The sequence below is a fragment of the Phalangium opilio genome, unplaced genomic scaffold (assembly GCF_054372755.1).
Source record: "Phalangium opilio isolate 3A_F unplaced genomic scaffold, DU_Popi_V2 ptg000017l_1, whole genome shotgun sequence".
Lineage (NCBI taxonomy): Eukaryota > Metazoa > Arthropoda > Arachnida > Opiliones > Phalangiidae > Phalangium > Phalangium opilio.
In genome coordinates, this window is record NW_028324151.1 from 5652991 (window position 1) to 5671198 (window position 18208).

The window sequence follows — 18208 nt, forward strand, 5'->3', positions numbered from 1 at the left end:
CTTCAGTCCGACTCATAGACCACCCAGTATAGAGCTCATCCCTCCAAGACGTAACGAAAAGTTTCAATTATCTTATTGCCGGCTCACTTAAACTACGTTTTATTGACGTTTCTGACGGGGACGGCGAAAATTACGTAATTCCTTTTTATCTCTGTCGCTCGCTATGACCCGCCTCTTCTTTCATACCCCCCTCCCTTCCCGTGGAAGGGGGGGGGGGAGTGGGACTTTGACGCGCGCCCAGATTACTCTGTTCTCCATTCCTACTTGTAAAATTAAATCTACACCTGCCCTGATATATTATATTTTGTACACTAATACGAGTAATTAAAAATGCGGCAATTAAAATTTTGCAAACAATTTTTTGAACAACCTGTTTATTATTATTATTATTATTCCATTTTGGTAAATACATCTTGGTTACAGTTAGACGAGGGTCAAAATAGATTTACCGCAGCACAACTTTCATATATCCCTTAGTAAAACAAAATCCCGGATAAAATTTTTAAAACAATTGTAATAATTACGTGTTCACCTTATTGAAATTGTAACTGTGATTGTTACACGTGATTGTGAGAAGACTACCTACTACACGCGTTGGTTACTTTGTTTTAACCCTAATTTGGAATTCGTTTATTTTATAAGGTAGACTTGGGAAGTATAAATCAACAAGTTATGATATATTTCAAAGATTGGGCATCTTTTCTTGTAGACCCTATTTTCTTTCAATATAATATCGCTATGACGTGGTCGCACCAGTTTTTCAAACATTCTCTCCAACGTAAACTAAATTTTTCATACAGGATCCTGTTTATTTCCGAAACATATCTGTATACAACTTCTATTGAATTAAATGTAAACCTATTTTAAGTTCAACATTAAATTAATAATAAAAAAGTTTAAGAATGTAGTTTGAAATTTAAGTGTTCAAAATCAAAATTTTATTGTGTAATTGTTACGTAATTGATCATCTAAAACTTTGAAAAATAAAAATTTGCATATTTTTAATTCATTAAAAGTTGTATACTCGTATTTCGAAAGCCAATTGGACTTCGGCAAACCATTCTTTGTAATACTCTAGACAAACACTGTAAAACTGTATGTAATTAATTAAAAAGGAAGACTCGAAGAAAACAATCTAAAATGATCTCAAAAATGATCCACAGATATATCTATACTTTTATTCAGGAATACATACAGGTACTATGAATCACTGTGTTCCGTGTTAATATCTATGCGGCTTTTATGGGCCGGGCTTGGGAACTTAATTTACTCAATTCTGACGTCTTTATAACAATTGGTTGCGACGCAGTTCCTAGGCACCCTCGAGGTGCAACGCGCGCGAGATAAGTTAATCGTCATACCTAATGATAAATCTAACTCCGCCCACAAAATCCACCTAGATACGTTGAGAAAATGGCTACAAAATGATTCCAAGTAGCTGTATGTATTACTGACTGTATTTATTATAAAAATGGGGTTTAAAACTTTGTCAAAACTACGTCCGAGTTATTTGAAAAATACTAATTAATAAAAACGATTAAGGAAGAAGATAAACATTTTATAGTTTGTTTACTATTAATTGTTTATTCCTAGAAAATTTTTATTTTTTTATTTTTTTTTTAAAGTTTATGTCGAATTTTTCCATATTTTTCCTTATTAGTCTTCGAGAGTTGCATTTAAGAAGCGTCAAAGTTCAAGTTTCCACCACGACTTTTAATTAATCCAATTAAGATCTGCTTTCTAAGGTACGAATTAGGTTCCGGGCAATAAAATGGTTCGTGATTATGAGGCATTTTTCGTGTTGGATTTTCATATTCCAACGTCGTAATCATACTGCCCTTGCAATTTTGATTCTGCCTCAATGCGCAACTCCACCATTTGTTGTGTTTACTCTCGGTGTTCTTCAGGTACACAAATCCTTCGTGGTAAATGTTTACTCCACCTCTCGAGTTGGGAATTACAACCACTAATGTCGCGTTGTTGTTGCAATTGAGTAAATAAAAAAAGTGGAAATAAAACACATATTTAGTATTTGATATAAGTTCAATAAAAATAGCCGTACATATAATGCCAGTTCAAATTAAATAAATAAATAATTAAACAACAAGCTGTACAGTAAGTCACAGTGAAAAATGGTGGCAAAACAATTGCATTTTTTTTTCATTCTTTCTTTGGTTCTAGATTATAAGCAAATCATAATACTTTCTAGGTAATTTTGTTTTTTATTAGTTAACCTTAATTACTGATGAACATTTCATGGTTTTCACAAGTCAATTGTAACGTTGGCTCCCACGATTGTTTCGGGGATAAATTCAAAGTTGTTTTCAATTAGTGGAGTATATGGGGGATGACTATGTGAGATTTTAATCGTGGGATGACAGTTATTCAAGTCGGTAACCATAATTGCCGGACATTTGAATGATTTTCTATAAGAGCATCTCCAACGTATCGTTGACTTCGATATGCCCTTTTTTGAATACGTGTAACTGTTGTGCATCAAGTTTTTAACTCCAGATTTCTTCCATATTTCAATAGCTGCAATAAATAATTATGTGGTTAGTATAGAGAAGTGAAGTAAACCTTATGATTGAGATTGATCCTACCAAATTTAATTAAAGTACGCCATTATGGTTTCCTTTTAATTAAGACTATTAATTATGCGAGAATATTTTTTTAATAATAATAAAAATAACGCTAATATCAAAGGGTTAATGATTAAATATAGTTTTCTTAACAGTTTATTACAAAAAAATTAATATTTAATACAAAAGGTTTTTTTTATAAAAATTACAGAAAAATATTTTAATATACCATTGGTTAACAAATATTTACAAAAATATTTGCACTTAGAGTTACGGTTCAGACCACATATAATTATACCTTAAAATAACGGCCTTTTTCTAAATATAAAAGGAAATTAATATTAAAAAAATAAATAAATGATCTCTTATTACAAAATAATTAGCATTAAATAAGTCTTAAAAACGTGGACTACTGAATACTGCGCCATCAGCCATTGGTTTGGTGGCTTCTGCTAAATCGAACCACTTACCCCTACGGGATTGGTTGAATTCTCACAGGCTGAGAGAGGTTCGGGGTAAGATAGGTTCGGGCTAGCAGACGCCACTAAACCAATGGCGGGTGGCGCAGTAGTCCTTGATTATTTTTAAGACTAATTAAAAATGCTGATTATTTTGTAATAAGATAATTAATTTTAGTTTTACTTTTATATTTAGAAAAAGGCCGTTATTTTAAGGTATAATGTTATATTATCGGACCTTTATCATTAACAATTCACCAGTACCGATAATCCATCGGTTCCGGCATCCAAACATCTTCAGCTTCAACAATGGCGGCCGATTTTGAATTGTCGTATTGCTCATTCCATTTATGAGTATGTGGAGTTTTAACAATTGGATTTGAATAATCAACGTTAGTCGTAATGGCTCCTTTGCACTTATTCTTGCGACGAGACGAGCAAATCCACCATATTTTATTTTGCATGTGACAATGTTTAAAATAATTGAAACCTAGATGCGTTATATTCGATCCGCCTAACCTGTTCCTCGTCACTATAACTAATAAGGTGAAAATCAAATTAAAAAATAAATTAAAAACAAAATAAATATATATTCATACATACAGGGTGTTTCTGATAAATGTGATATAAATTAGGAAGGGAATGTTCTTTGGGAAATCGATTTTGAGTCGAAAATGTAATTTAACTTCTATCTCCATTTTGTTAGCCACAAGGGACACTGTTTTCAAGTTAAGATTGATCATCAAAGTATTTTACGGATGACCCCTTAAATTTAATTAAGAAACTGAAGCAAGACAATGATTTCTAATTTAATTAATTAAGGGGTCATCCTTAAAACACTATTTAAATCATAACTCGAAAACAGTGTCCCTTGTGGCAAACAAAATGTAATAGATAGAAGTTACATTTTCTATGGTCAAAATCGATTTCCCAAAGAACATCCCCTTCTTAATTTATGGTATGCAGACTTATCAGAAACACCCTGTATATTTAAATGCCTATGTAAAACTAATTTCAATCTAAACCTACGCATAGTATTATTATAATCATATATGAAATTGTTAAAGAAAATTGTTTTAATTTTTTTTTTGGTTTTGAAAATAACTACGTACACAAACAAGTTACAGAAGTAAAATAAACAACACTACGCGTAACAAGTATCGTGGTTATGTATTGAATACAATTTAAGGTTAGATCCTTCTATACTAGTCGATAAACTAGCTTTGCAAAGCATTTTTCGACGTAAGCTGCATCGCCACCAGATCCTGTTTTTGACCTGTGAATGCTTCCAATATTCATAGCCTTCGTAATGTAATGTCTGTCCTCCCCGACGATTACGGACGCATATTACTGTCAATAATAAGTCGATTTAATCTGGCTATTATTTATACCGGAGTAACCCATTGAAATATTGACCCTTCCCACAAAATAAAGAATTTTCAAATTTAGTTATTGAAATCAAAATAAGAAAGGGATACTTATTACTTAATTGAAACAAGTATATTTAATCAGAGCGTTTTGACCATGAAACTTTCATCAAATCATAATAATAAAATCATTGTTCATAATGATTAAAACAATCTACAGGGTGTTTCTGATAATTTTTCCATAAATTAAAGGGGATATTCTTTGGGAAATCAATTTTGAGTCGAATATGTAACTTCTATCTATGACATTTTGCCACAAGGGACACTGTTTTCGAGTTATGATTTAAACAGTGTTTTAGGGAAGACCCTTTAATTAAATTAGAAATCATTGTCTTAATTAAATTTAAGGAGTCATCCGTAAAATACTTTCACCAATCTTAACTTGAAAACAGTGTCCCTTGTGGCAAAATGGAGATAGAAAGAAGTTATACATTTTCGACTCAAAATCGACTTTCCAAAGAACATCCCCTTAATTTATATCAGACTTATCAAAAACACCCTGTATACTACATTTAACACCATTATTCATTAATTAAGCTAGTAAATTATAAAAATGCACCGAGTTAAAATTTCCCCATAGATGTAAAATAAAACTACAAAAATAATTTTTTGTGATTAAAATTCTATTATAACGCTGATACAGTAATAATAGTTTTATTGAAGCGTTAAAGTGGCCTTTCAACTTAAGTTACTAATACACAACTAAGCTAAGTATGTTTAGTAATCGGGGTTATTGAAACATCTTGTGGCAAACTAATAACAATTGGTTTCAACATATATTTTTCAGTGGAGGTTTTAGTTGGCGTTACAATCTTTTTACGTTTACGCTGAACTTCCCCCCGTTTATTGAGAACAGAAGCTTCCGTTCCAGGGGGATGGTTATGAGGTTGGGCAGCCGATCTTGGGTTTTGTCCATCTAAATCAGTGAAACAGGCTCCGTAACAAATTCGAAAATGACTGGCGCAACGCCATCGTAGCTTGTTTCTCATAGCTGAGTGTCTCCAATAAGAGTATCCTTCGAAGAACAATGTTTTACCACCCTTTTGATTTTGAACTTCTTTAACTGAAAACAGAACCAATCAAGGTGCTTGTTACTAATCTACAGGTGCAATACGTTATGCTGAATCAATGTCACGATACGCGTGGTGATTGATTGAAATTAAACTGTTGAAATGTATAGTACACTATTTTATTTCAGTTTTATTTTTTGTGTGACATGAAATTGGACTTAAGTTGATTGGACTTGACTTCCATTGGCGTCTCAAAATTTATAAATTACTGAGATTCGACAGGGAGAATGTAACTCAATAGGATACGAGATAAAATAATTATACAATGCTTGGTAAGAGTCTAATACTGGATTTTAATAGCAGAAAATTCGCATAAATTTCCTATTTCAAAATGCAGTTGCTTCTAGAGTAAGTAATGGGATGGTTGTGTTCTATATGCATTTGAGCATTTTTTCCATACATATCAGTCAAAATGGCGCCTCTGCATTTCTTGGCGTTAGAGAAGCTGCATCTCCAGCGTATATTCCCATCTTTTAAATCAGTGTGTTTCCAGTAACGATTGCCTTTGTAAAACAAATTGGTGCCTCCCAGACGATTAGTAAACATATGCGTTGATTCTAAATAAAAGGTAAGAAAAATACTTAGTACATGTCCGACCCCATTTAAAACAATTAATAAAAAAATTAGATAACCCATTTTTATAGGTAAAAATGGGATCAATTTAAACTCTAACACCTTTTTGATTTATTATAATTTTGCGATAAGAAATACAAACAATTTTTATATCCTTTTTTTTTAAAAAAAAAAAAATATTGATATTTTAAAATTTTTCTGGTTTTTTTAAATTTCTGTGTACATTGTATCGATTACACGTACAACCTTGCAACCCTTCAACCCTTCAACCAACCATTCATAAAAATTCAGAGCAGCGGCGTAAAAATACTGTTAACAGTTGATATATTTCTCAACAATAGAGATTATAATAACCACTAATATTAATATTTATAAACCCTTTTTACCCAAAATACCCATTTTTTTATATGATAACTAACCTTATATGCCTTTTTTCCGATAAACCACTCGTGTAAACGAAACTAAATGACACGGTAGAAAAAATATAATTTATTTATAACCTAATTGTTCTTGGAATATAAACCTAAAAAATGATTTAAAAAACCATCATAATAGTTTTCACTATAAAGGGGGGACATGAAATTTCCAGACGCGATACGAAACTTGGAAGAACCTATGGATTAAAGCGATTACCGGCTGTGTTTAAGTTTAGGCAAAAATGCCCACTAGGTACTCTCATAATTTGCTACTACGAACTCTCTCGTGACGTCACACTCTCCCACATCGGTTTTGGCGGCGACCATATTGGAAGTCGTCGGCTCAGGCCATACAAATTAGACTATCAATATTGACGTCACGTCCCGTAGCTCTTCCCCTCTCAGAGGTGGAGAACCAGCTCAACTTAGCAAAGGGTAATTTTATCTCTTCTATAACGAGTTATGATTGGTTCATGCCATTGGCAAGATAAATTTGCCGTGCAGAAGACAATGGCGCTTGCCACAAGAGCCGACATTCGCATTAATCATAACATTATTTTAAAAACAAAAGCCAAGTACAGGAATAGTATTGCTCTTAGTGATTTTCGCACATAAGACAAGTGATCTTATTTCACTATTGCTTTTTATGTTTAGTCTTCGAACTGGCGTTTAAATTTACTGAGTAGTGCAAATAAGTGCTTCTCTACTACTGTATATATTTAAGTTAACACTGTTCAAAACACAGTGATGAGAGCGGACCCATTTTAAAAATTAGATGTTTAGTCAACCATTTGTTGTGACCTTTAAGATACCATCTAAATTGTATTGGTGTCATATATCACAAAAATATTATTGGGTCTCATATAAAGTGGTGTGGATTTACTTCCGTAAATATTGTGGTGGATTAAGGAAATTTCCGAAGCCCCTTTATATTGAAAACTAGGCCTAAACAACCGTTAGTTATTCGTATTCCTCCTCCGGTGGCTCCGGTGGCGAAGCCGGAGGTAACGGTGGCAATAGCGCCAAGGGTGGTGGTAACGCAGGTGGTAAACGTAACTGAGGTAACTGTTCTAGCAAGCGTAACTGAGGTAAGGACTGCTGCAAAGTTAATTGCGGGATAGACATAGCTGCGGGCATGGACATAGTCGAGGGCATAGACATAGTCGAGGGCATAGACATAGTCGAAGGCATAGACATAGCCGATGGCATAGAGATAGCCGGGGGCATCTGCCTGTTGCGGGCCGCTTCTTGTTCTGATCGAAACAAGGACCTGAGAATATCAGCGGGTCGCAACTGCTCCGGACTATGATTGTGCTCTACCCTTAGACTGGGATTGGTGCATTCTAGTGTGGTGAAGAGGGCGCCGTTGCACATGAAGTATTGGGAGGTGCACTTGGTACACCGCCAGCGAATTCGACCTTTGTGCTGCGAATGTTTCCAGTACGTGTAGCCTCCGTAGAAAATACTTCGTCCGCCTCTTTTGTTCAGCAACTCGATTACTATTTTGAATCAAGTATAAAGCCCAATTAATAACAAACTTCCAAGGTCCATTGAAACCACACATATAAAAAGCCACCAAAAGCCACGAGTTCTAGCTACGCAATAAAATAAGGAAATGTTTTCCTAAGGCACATTTCACCTTTTCCGACACATACTAAGCGAATTCACCGGTGTATATCTTAACATTTGATATATATATATAACTTTTGTAAAATAATTGCACTTGTTGAATATTTAACATTATCGGAAGGCAGATTGGTATACCTAATGAACCCCTAACAATTTTGAACATTTTTCGTTTTTAACTACGCCTAACCCAATCTACATGTTAAGCATTATCAACTTTGTTAACAATTGCACTTTTTCATAGTATATTTCTCTTGATATGAACGCCATGGTTATAACTTTTGTGACGCGAAACTGATGTCAACTAGATCTATAATTTCTTTGTGGCTGTTGGAGCAATGTCTTCGTAAATGTTCTTTCCTAAAATATTGTTTGTGACAAAAAAGGCAGTGATATCTTTTTCGATCCCTCTTGTCCCGATGAGTGTCGACGTGTCGAGGTAAACTGTCGTTAAAATAACGTCCGCAAACTGGACATGAACCGCTAGTTTTAACACCAGTCAACGTTCCATCGTAGCATTTCTCACGACGAAACAGCCAATCGCAAAAATCTGCAAAAAAACGCGAAAATTGTCAACTTCTTACAAGAAACGTTTCTATTTTCTACCGGTTTGTCTTCAAAGGCTTACGATCTCATGTTCTCAATCTAGCGGGTATTGGTAGGAAAACGAATGAAGAATAACAATTTCATAACTTCGATAAGAAGTTTGAAATTTTTACTGCAATTGTACATACAAGAGCATTAAAATGTTCATATTCATAAATCTTTGTTTCTTTCGAAAAACCCTCAGAACCAACATTTTTAATTAATCAAATAGCTTGCATTTTTCGTCATCGGGTTTAACGATATCAATAAAGAAAAATAAACATTAACGTTTAGTTAAGTAGAATTTAACTAAAGAATCCTTCACTATTGACTTGTGGTAATAACAAATATTTAAACACAGTTTAGTTTAAAATTAAACGCGTGATTTAAACTGAAATGCTTTGACCAATTTCGGGTGAGTTCCAACGCAATGCCTTTTCATATGATCTTTACGCGTAAACGACTTTACGCAAAAGGGGCACTGAAATCTTGATCTGTCACCTTCATCCCTGTGCGTTTCCAAATGGCGCAAAAAGTTGCAATTGGCAAGAAAGCGTAGGCAAATCGGGCACTGGCGCGCATCTCGGCGCAAACCGTGCTCTTCGTATTGCCCTGTAAAAACATATTGACCTGTACATAAAATTGACAATAATATGTCAATCATTATTAGTTTTTACACGTAGGGCACTAGCCTAGATGAGTAACATAATGCGTTTGCAATGTTTTATTGGGTATTGAAATAAACAAGGGAATGCCTTATACTTTCTTCGAATATTTACATATTTCGTTTACACGAGAAAAAAATACGAATTCATTTTAACGAAAAACAAAGACAAAAAAATTTCATTGATTTAAAGTTAATTTGTGAAAAATTTCACTATGGTTGTAAAGTTGAAAAAAAAAATGCGATTGAAATATTTTGAATTAAAATTAAAATATTCGCTTAAAAATATTATTACGAATTCATGTAAAAAATGAGTAACTAAAGCGTTACGAAATTTGAATTCCAAAATACGAGTACACAAATACACTTCTAAACTAACTGTAGGCATAAATGTATAACCAGTAAGCTAGCTATGAAATTAATCGCAATTAGTATAATTAAAAAGAATTTCATGACTAGCTTTGGTCACAATTGAGTGCGTGAAATTTGTGAAAAAAAAAAGAATCGATAGTTTATTTGGAAACAGTTTCATCAGTCTTTGAATTGGTAGCAGAAGCTGGAGATTTATCTGGAACTTTTTCTGGTACTTTATCTTTTCTTATCTCTCGAGGTACATATTTCTCAGGAGGGATTGTCCTCAAAACGGCCGTCCTAACAGGGGTGACGACAACTCGACCTGGTTTAATGAACCTACGACCTCTTATAGCCAATCTTGAAGATTCTCGAGCAGGAACACCCTGAGGACTCTTAAAAATACCTTGAGACGTTGAGGGACCCGCCAAAGGAAAAACCTCACTAATGGGTACATCATTATTCCCCTCCGGTACAACCTCACTCTCATCCTCTGGTTCTCTCTTAATAACAGAAAGCCATTCAGTAGCTGGAATATAATCATCCAATTTCTCTAACTTAACAGTAGCGTTAGACCCTAATGCGGATTCGTTATTTACAGAATTCTTGCGGGGTCTGCCCCTTTTCCTTTTAACTACGTTGAGTGGGAAATTAACATCTCTAATTTTACGTGGCCTACCACGTTTACCCACTTTTATAAAACTAGGGACCTTGTTAGCTACCTTAACAACATTTTGAGTCGATGTACCTTCTCCGGCATCTATTTGAGTGTTTAATTTTGAGACATTGGTAATTTTTCTAGGGAAGTAATACCTCGACGCGTATGGTTTGTAAGTGGCTTCATTGGGGTTCTTACGAGGCCTACCGCGTTTGCGCACGCTTTGAAAGGGATTGTAACTAGTGGGTTTGGGCGTAGGAGTAGGGGTGTTATTAGGTTTAGTTGGCAATGGCATCATTTGCGAGAGAGATCGAGGACCATTTGGATTCCAGTATCCCATAACTGGTGGCGGTCCTGTTGATTCACCATCTTCTTGTTCGGTAACGGAGGGTAGTATAGAGAGTTCAGTCGATATCTGATGTTTGGCCTTCCCAGACAAAGTGGGTACTTCTTCCAAAAGTTCCAGGAAATTAGTTAACGGTGGGTGAGTGTGTTTCACGAGTAAGTAAGGATCCTTGAAGTTAACGGTATGTAACATTCCGGGGCATTTCTCGTCGATGGTGCAACTGCAACGCCATTTGTTATAGTACGATCGGTACAGGAAACCATCGCAGAAAATTAACGGGTCCCCTTTCTTGTTACGTCCCACCGAAATAACTGCGTAAAATAAAAATATAAGTGGTTAGTACACAATTTTTAATATAAAAAAAATTAGATAACTTGTACAAGATCATTTTTGCTAGCCACTGTGTAACATTCAACAATAAGAATATAACATTTTTATTTTGTTCTCCTAACTGCAGGGAATACAAATAAGTAGTTCTTTTAAAATATACTGTAACTGCAGTTTTGTTAAAATGTAACAGTCACATCAGGATGGTTATCTATATAGTGCTTTTTCAAGTGGTCTTTTCTAGCGTAAGTTCGGTAGCACATTGAACACATGAAACGTGGCCTATCTTGGTCGTGAGTTTGAAGGTGTCGATTGAAATTGAATATTTTCAAGAATGTTCGAAAACAAAACTGGCAAGTCAATTTTGTTTGTAAATCTGAAATCAATTAAGAGTTTGCGGTTATAAAAAAATTTATCAGGCTGTTATTCGAAATTTGATGTGTTGAAAAAAAAGTGCTTGAAGGGTTTGTGCAGCTGCTTTTCGACTACCACGAGGGTTAAGTAGTTTTAAATACTCGAGAATGTTAAGTTAGGTTAGTTTCGTTACTTCAAAATCGAAAATAAAAATTAGAAAATGAAAAAATTTAAAATATTTTAATTTTATCTTATTGAGGTAAATAATTATAGTTCGCAAGTAGCGTTTGTAAAATCTTGAATTAATAATGGAGAATTAACGCGTTTCAGCAAAGGTGGTTTATTTTCCTGAAGTCATTAAAGCTAAAATCAATTTCTTATCCGGGGCTCTCAATTCGTAATCAGGATTAAAACTCCAAAGTGACCAACGATCATCACCCTTTCGGACAAAACACCGATTATGGCTCAAACAATGCCTTAAACTATTCTTCCACTTGGATTTAGTTGTAGCGAAATATTTGAATCGATTCTTGATATAACTGTAGATTTCCGTAATAGTCATTTGATTTCCTTTGGCTTGAAGCAGGGCCATAGCAATAAGAACCTTTAAAAAATTTACCAGTTAAAAAATATAGTACACGTTTTATTTGCACAAATCGACATTACCGTGTAAGTATATGGGGGCTTCTTCAATTCATCTTCATCATCGGAAGTTGTAATAATGATCAAGTCGTCTTCGTTATCGTGCGAAGGCGATCCTATGTTATCGATAGCTATCGATAACTGCGAAGGCGATCTTTCGTTAATATCGATTGGTATCGATAAAGGAATCAATTCGTCTTGATTAATGTTGAATTCATCATACCGACGTAATGTAATATAAAATTCATTCGATTGCCTTTCAACTTCTACATCTGAAAGAAATTGTTATTTGGTTAGATAAAACATAATTTCTTTTATAAGATGTGAGAACCCATTTCAGGTTTAATTAACTCATCATATGGGTTCTCACATCTTATAAAAGAAATTATGTTTTATCTAATTTCTTTTATAAGATGTGAGAACCCATTTCAGGTTTAATTAACTCATCATATACCCCCACACCCCGTCCGTCACCTCCCAAGTAAACCTCATTTCCTTCCCCTGCTTACACACATACTGAACCCTGAATAATCGCATCCTTGCCGCGGACGTAAGAGCCCACTTCGCATTGAAACCTCAAAAAAAAAAAAAAAAAAAAAACTCATCATATCGGGTCGTTATAAGCCTGCCAATATGGCAGTGACGTGAGAGAACCGTGAAAAGCCTCGATATTATTACTCATATTTAAATTAGCTAGAACATGCAACTTCTTAAGAAATATAAGAAATAAGACAAACATGAGTTGACAGTTTTATTAATATTTTGTTTTTCAGTATTGAATGATATCATTTGGAAAATGGTTATAAGCTCTATGAATGAGGTATATGTATTACTACTGTATATTTTAAGCAGTAAATTTTATCGTAGACTTCATTATTAAAAGGTTAATTTTTTTTTAGCTGAAAACATTAATGAACACGGACAAATTTTTGGGATACATAAATACTACTTGTTACATATTGACTTGTAATCATACATTAATTTGAAATTGGTATTACACAAAGTGATATTTGCTAATTAGAAATCCACTATTACGGTATATGTTTTGCCACTGCATATTTGTATTGCAAAATAAACAATGATAGTCCAAAAGTGCACGGTGGTTAAGTAATATTTGCAAACTACCCTGCATGATTAAGGATTGAAAGTTTACAATGAAAGAAATGAAAATGTATGAAAAATGGCACAGGAAATAATATTAAAAAAATAAAAATACACAGTCTGATCATTTTTGGCATCAGAGTGAAAGAATATGGTTTTTTGAAATTGAGAAAACATTAAAATAATTAAGAAATGAATAATAAATATTAATTTTAACGTCTAGGTTTACGTCGAAAAACACCATTTTCAAACATTTTTTCACCATCCGCGGTTAAAATCCAATGGCTACCAAATTTATCGTAACTAGTAAGGTCCCTGGGCGCTTTCTGGAAGCAAGCGTTTAAACTTAGATTGTGTCTAATGCTATTTCTCCAATCTTTTTTGCTTTTAGCGTAGTAAGGAAACCTCTGCATAATATAAGAGTATATTTCGCTAAGTGTAAGCCTTTTGTCCCTCGAATCTCTGATAGCCATGGCGATCATAGCTAAGTAAGAGTATTTAGGCTTAACATCCGGCCTGGTATCATCATCGACACATACGCTATAATCTCCTATCAAAGCTTGACCATTCAAAGAATCGTTAATGGAAGATTGGTGATAATTGTTTGCGACAAGGTATTGTTGGTGTTGCGATTGCAGGTAACGTTGCCCTGCAAGAGAGAAAAAAATGCAAGTCCGAAATGATCAATTAAATATAGGTTTTTAAGTTAAGAAGCAAATATCGCGTAAGGTGGTAAATACATTAATAATATTGTTTAAGTTTGTTTGTTTTTTTTTCATAAATAGAAGTAAAAATGGCAAACAACACGAGACTAGGCTTATAGTTTATCTGATTTTTGAAAGAAGTTTGTACTATTGGGTTAATTAAACATATTTAACCATGTTGAACACCGATGACTATTTATACACACGTAAAGGCACTTTTTAAAAAATCTTTGTCTATGCCTAGACTTTTGGGCCGAACGTTTTGTTGGGATGTCTTCGCAAATAAATTAAAACCTGAAAATTTAATTATAATTAGTATAGGTATGTTTGATTTTCGGAATTGCATGGTATATTTTACTAGGGATACTAACTTGATAGTGAAGTGTCTGATGAATAAATATTTTAAGGAACATTATTTTCTATGTTTAAAATTGTAGTTTAGTGTAAATTAGCTGTCTTGATTCAGAATCCAATAGCAGCCTCTTGATCCATCAGTTGACATACGTGGAAGTTTTTGGAAACAACTGTTCAAACTGAGGCAGTGACGTATGCTGTTCCTCCAATTCTTCTTACTCTTAGCGTAATATGGGAATCTATCCGTTATGTAGTTATATATCTCGCTCAATGTTAGTCTCTGATATTTTGAGGTTCGTATTGCAGTTGCCAAAATTTCGACGTAGGAGTAAGGAGGTTTCAATTCGGAATTAGGGTCGAATGTAGGAGCTTCTTTGAAGAGACCCAATTCTTGTGACTTTTTTCTAACTTCTTCTAAAGTAGACGCTTTGAATTCCTTCCATTTTAGAAGTTCAATTTCCAAATCTAAAAGAAAACATAAGTTTTGTTAAAAAAATATTAATTTCAGTACTATTTTCGCTTACAATGGATTACAAATTATAATTATATAATTTCACACTGAAATCAACGTCTTGAAGCTTAAAATTTAATTCTTAATGATACACAAAGACAAACACGCTAATTATCTCAATTAAAAACACGCACAAATGTTTGTTAATGACACATTTTTTGATAATGAATATAGTTTAAGAATTCAGAGTAAACGACTACAATTTTGAGGAGATTAACTTCGTAGTTAAATTGTGTTGTCATAATCGCTTTTACGAACTCGTTTTCCGCATAATTTGCATTGATAAATAAAAGTTTTCTTATTAAATGAAATTTTTCCACCGCAAAAGCAGCAAACAAGTTCCATCGGTTTCATTGCATAAAAACCTAAAAATTCCAAAATAAAAAAATGTTTCATTAGTACGTGCTCTGTTGTACTATGAGTTTCTGAAACTGAAAGTTACTTGGTACGGCTTTAAAACCTCTAATTCCAGAAGTGACTTAATAATGGCAAATGTTGTATTTAAAACAACTCCATATAGTTGTTTAAATGATTTTAGTATTTCACGATCGAACTCTTTTAAATACATCAAGTCTTAACACACAATCATAAGAAATCCAACTAAATTATGACTAAAATAGGTACACAAATGGCACTTTTTAAGGAATATATTTTAAGCTCTATAATAGTGTTAATTAGCCGCTGTCGTAAGTCTCCTCCATATGTTCTTTATGTTTGCTTAACTTATGTTCTCTAACATAATCTTTCCGAGAGTACTTTCTAAAACAAATATCACACGCGAATCGTTTCCGATTTTTGACTAAATGACGTTCCATGTGTCTTCTTAAGCTGCTTTGATTGAAAAACTGTTGATTACATAAATCGCAAGTAGGTTGAGACTGTCCAGCTTGTTCGTACAGGTTGTTGGCATCTTGGCAGTTCAATATTAGCACTGAAAATAAACAGAAATAAGATTTATAATACATGTTCTACTTAAATTATAATAGGTGTAAGATTGTTTTGTACCTTGTTGGAACGTCTGCTTTATAACATTTCAAAAATATACTGACTGATATTAGCTGATACACCCTATATAGTGTATACTGAAATAAAGCCACGTTATATATGTATCTTTGCTGTTAGTTTTTTATAAAATACATTTATTTTGCAAAATGTTAATGTTATATTTGAACTTTTCAAGAATATTTTGTACATATATATGCCATACAATTAAATAATGTTGCGGCATTGCAATATTTTTTCACACTAGTTAGCTTTTGTGAGTGGTTAAAAAATAAATATCACTGTATCATGAAATGAAATGAAAAAAAAAATGTACATTGCAGTACACATACAAAATGATTAGAGATTCACACTAAAGTTTTAATCAGTATGGCATTTTTAGGCCTTTATGTTGTCTATCAATGTGTCGTTTCATGTTATCTTTACGAGAGCAACAATACCGACAATATGGACACTTAAATCGCGATGGCCCCGTTATGTGTATAAATTCGTGTCGTTTCAACGCCGATATGTTCGTAAATGGCTTCATACAAATGGAGCAATGAGTTTTGTCATTCTCAACAATTCCATACGGTATATATCTATCTTCGTTATCGTAATTTAAACCTAGAAAAACAATCCGTATTAAATTCTCGTTAGTTAAGTTAGTAATTAATCAAACACACTATCTCCCGAAAAAGAAAATATTACGCGACAAATTTCACAACATTTTTAATTATATAATTAATTTTTTTAACAGAGCTTTCGAACATTATCGAACTTATTATATCGGTTTAGGATGAGTTTTCTTATTAATATGTCGCAAGAAATTATATCTTCTCCCAGTAACGTAGGAGCAAAATCGGCAAGAATATAAATGCCCCGGCAATCTCTTCCCAGAAAATTTCGAAACCATATCGTCAATCATATCACAATCCAAATTTAAGGCTTCTTTTTCATCTGCTTCTTCGATATATTCTAATAAAGAATAAATATTAATTTTAATCTCTTAACTGTAATACAGATGATGTTTCTTTTAACACTCGGAGTAATGTACAACGTACTACAGAGTTATATAATAATATTTTAATACCGGTTAGAACTAAGTACAAAATTATACTAATATAATTTAGGATGTGAGCCCGCCTTTTTAATATGCCTTCTAAAATTAAATCGTCTAGGTGAAAAGTAATCGCAGTATTTGCAAACGTAAGGTGCTCCGCGCTGTCGTATATGAGCGTACAAATCGACAGCTTCGTTGGGTACATCATGGGTATCCATTATCTCCCATGAACCCCAACCTAAATAAAAATATAATACAAATTTAACTGCGCCATTATAACATTTGTAAAATGTTCCTAAATTCATAATAAAAATATTGCAATTTGATTGTAAAATATTTTATTGACTAAAAAACGACTGGTGATATTCTTTAAAGCAATTTTTCTTTGAATCGTAACACAAGGCGACTTTGCAGTAAGAACACTGCGTTTTGCTACGTCTTTCGTATTTTAAGTTTGTACTGCAAAGTATGCATCGTCGTTTTGTGCTTGGGACTGGTTTGTGATGTTCCGGAATATGATGCCCCAATCTATACGATTCCGTTAAAAATACTGCACCTAATAAACAAAAACAATTTGAATCATTTATTTATTAAATAAATAAATAAATATAATGTTTAATTGTAGATGCTAATATTACGTCTCGAAATATGTTAAATATGGCAAACATTTTATTCTTTCTTTTGAGAAAAAAGAAGTCATCACAGGGTGTAAGTAAATAAATAAATCAATTAATGTGGTTTGGTTGAATGATTAGTTAATTAATTAAATACTAGATGGTAATTATTTTTTCTTGTGCAGTAATCTGTAGTGTCTGGTCATACTGTCTTTCCTGACGCTGCGGTACTTGCAGATTTTACAGATAAAACCCTTGTAGTCCGCGTCATGGATAAGCTCGTGTCGTTTCAAGGTACTGTAGGTGCTAAAACTCTTCAGACAGATGGGACATTGATTGTTGGAGTAGAACGTTTCCGCCAAGTGACTTCGAAATGTATCAGGTGTGAAGACTTCGTACGTGGGTTTGAAGCCTGCGTTTAAAAGTCATATTCCAAAAATATATATATATAATTCTACATATTAATACTGAATAAGTTTGAAAGAAAAAGTGTACGGGGTAATGTTTAAGTGCTGTGAGAAGAGATGTAGTATGTAAACATTCGAGACTTAAAATAATCGCATCTAATGACATAATTTATTTTTGTCTTTTGGTTTTCTTTTCGATCCGTTTCAACAAGTAGGCGACTAAGGCCCGTTAGTGAAAACTTAAGTTAACAACAAGCTTTAATTGTCAAAATAAAATAATAAGACATCATGACCCTACCCGATCCGATATCTGCATGGTTTGCTTAATTAAATTGTTAATTTTTTCTAAATAAAATATAATGCAACTTCATTTATTTTTCTAGAAGCGAAGTTT

General features: G+C 33.4%; 1 protein-coding gene across 2 annotated transcripts in view; it reads right to left on the minus strand.

Moving 5' to 3' along the window:
- LOC149702697 (uncharacterized) overlaps positions 1 to 18208 on the minus strand; it is a 112080-nt gene that overhangs the window by 32621 nt on the left and 61251 nt on the right. Inside the window, exon 6 of one of the 2 annotated variants that reach the window (XM_089866533.1) lies at positions 9447 to 11067. The exons of the other annotated variant lie outside the window; for it this stretch is intronic. Within the exon in view, the coding sequence (XP_089722659.1) occupies positions 9914 to 11067 (1154 nt within the window). The 3' untranslated portion in view covers positions 9447 to 9913. Of the gene's footprint in view, positions 1 to 9446; positions 11068 to 18208 lie in introns of those variants that run through there. 2 annotated transcript variants of the gene reach the window in all.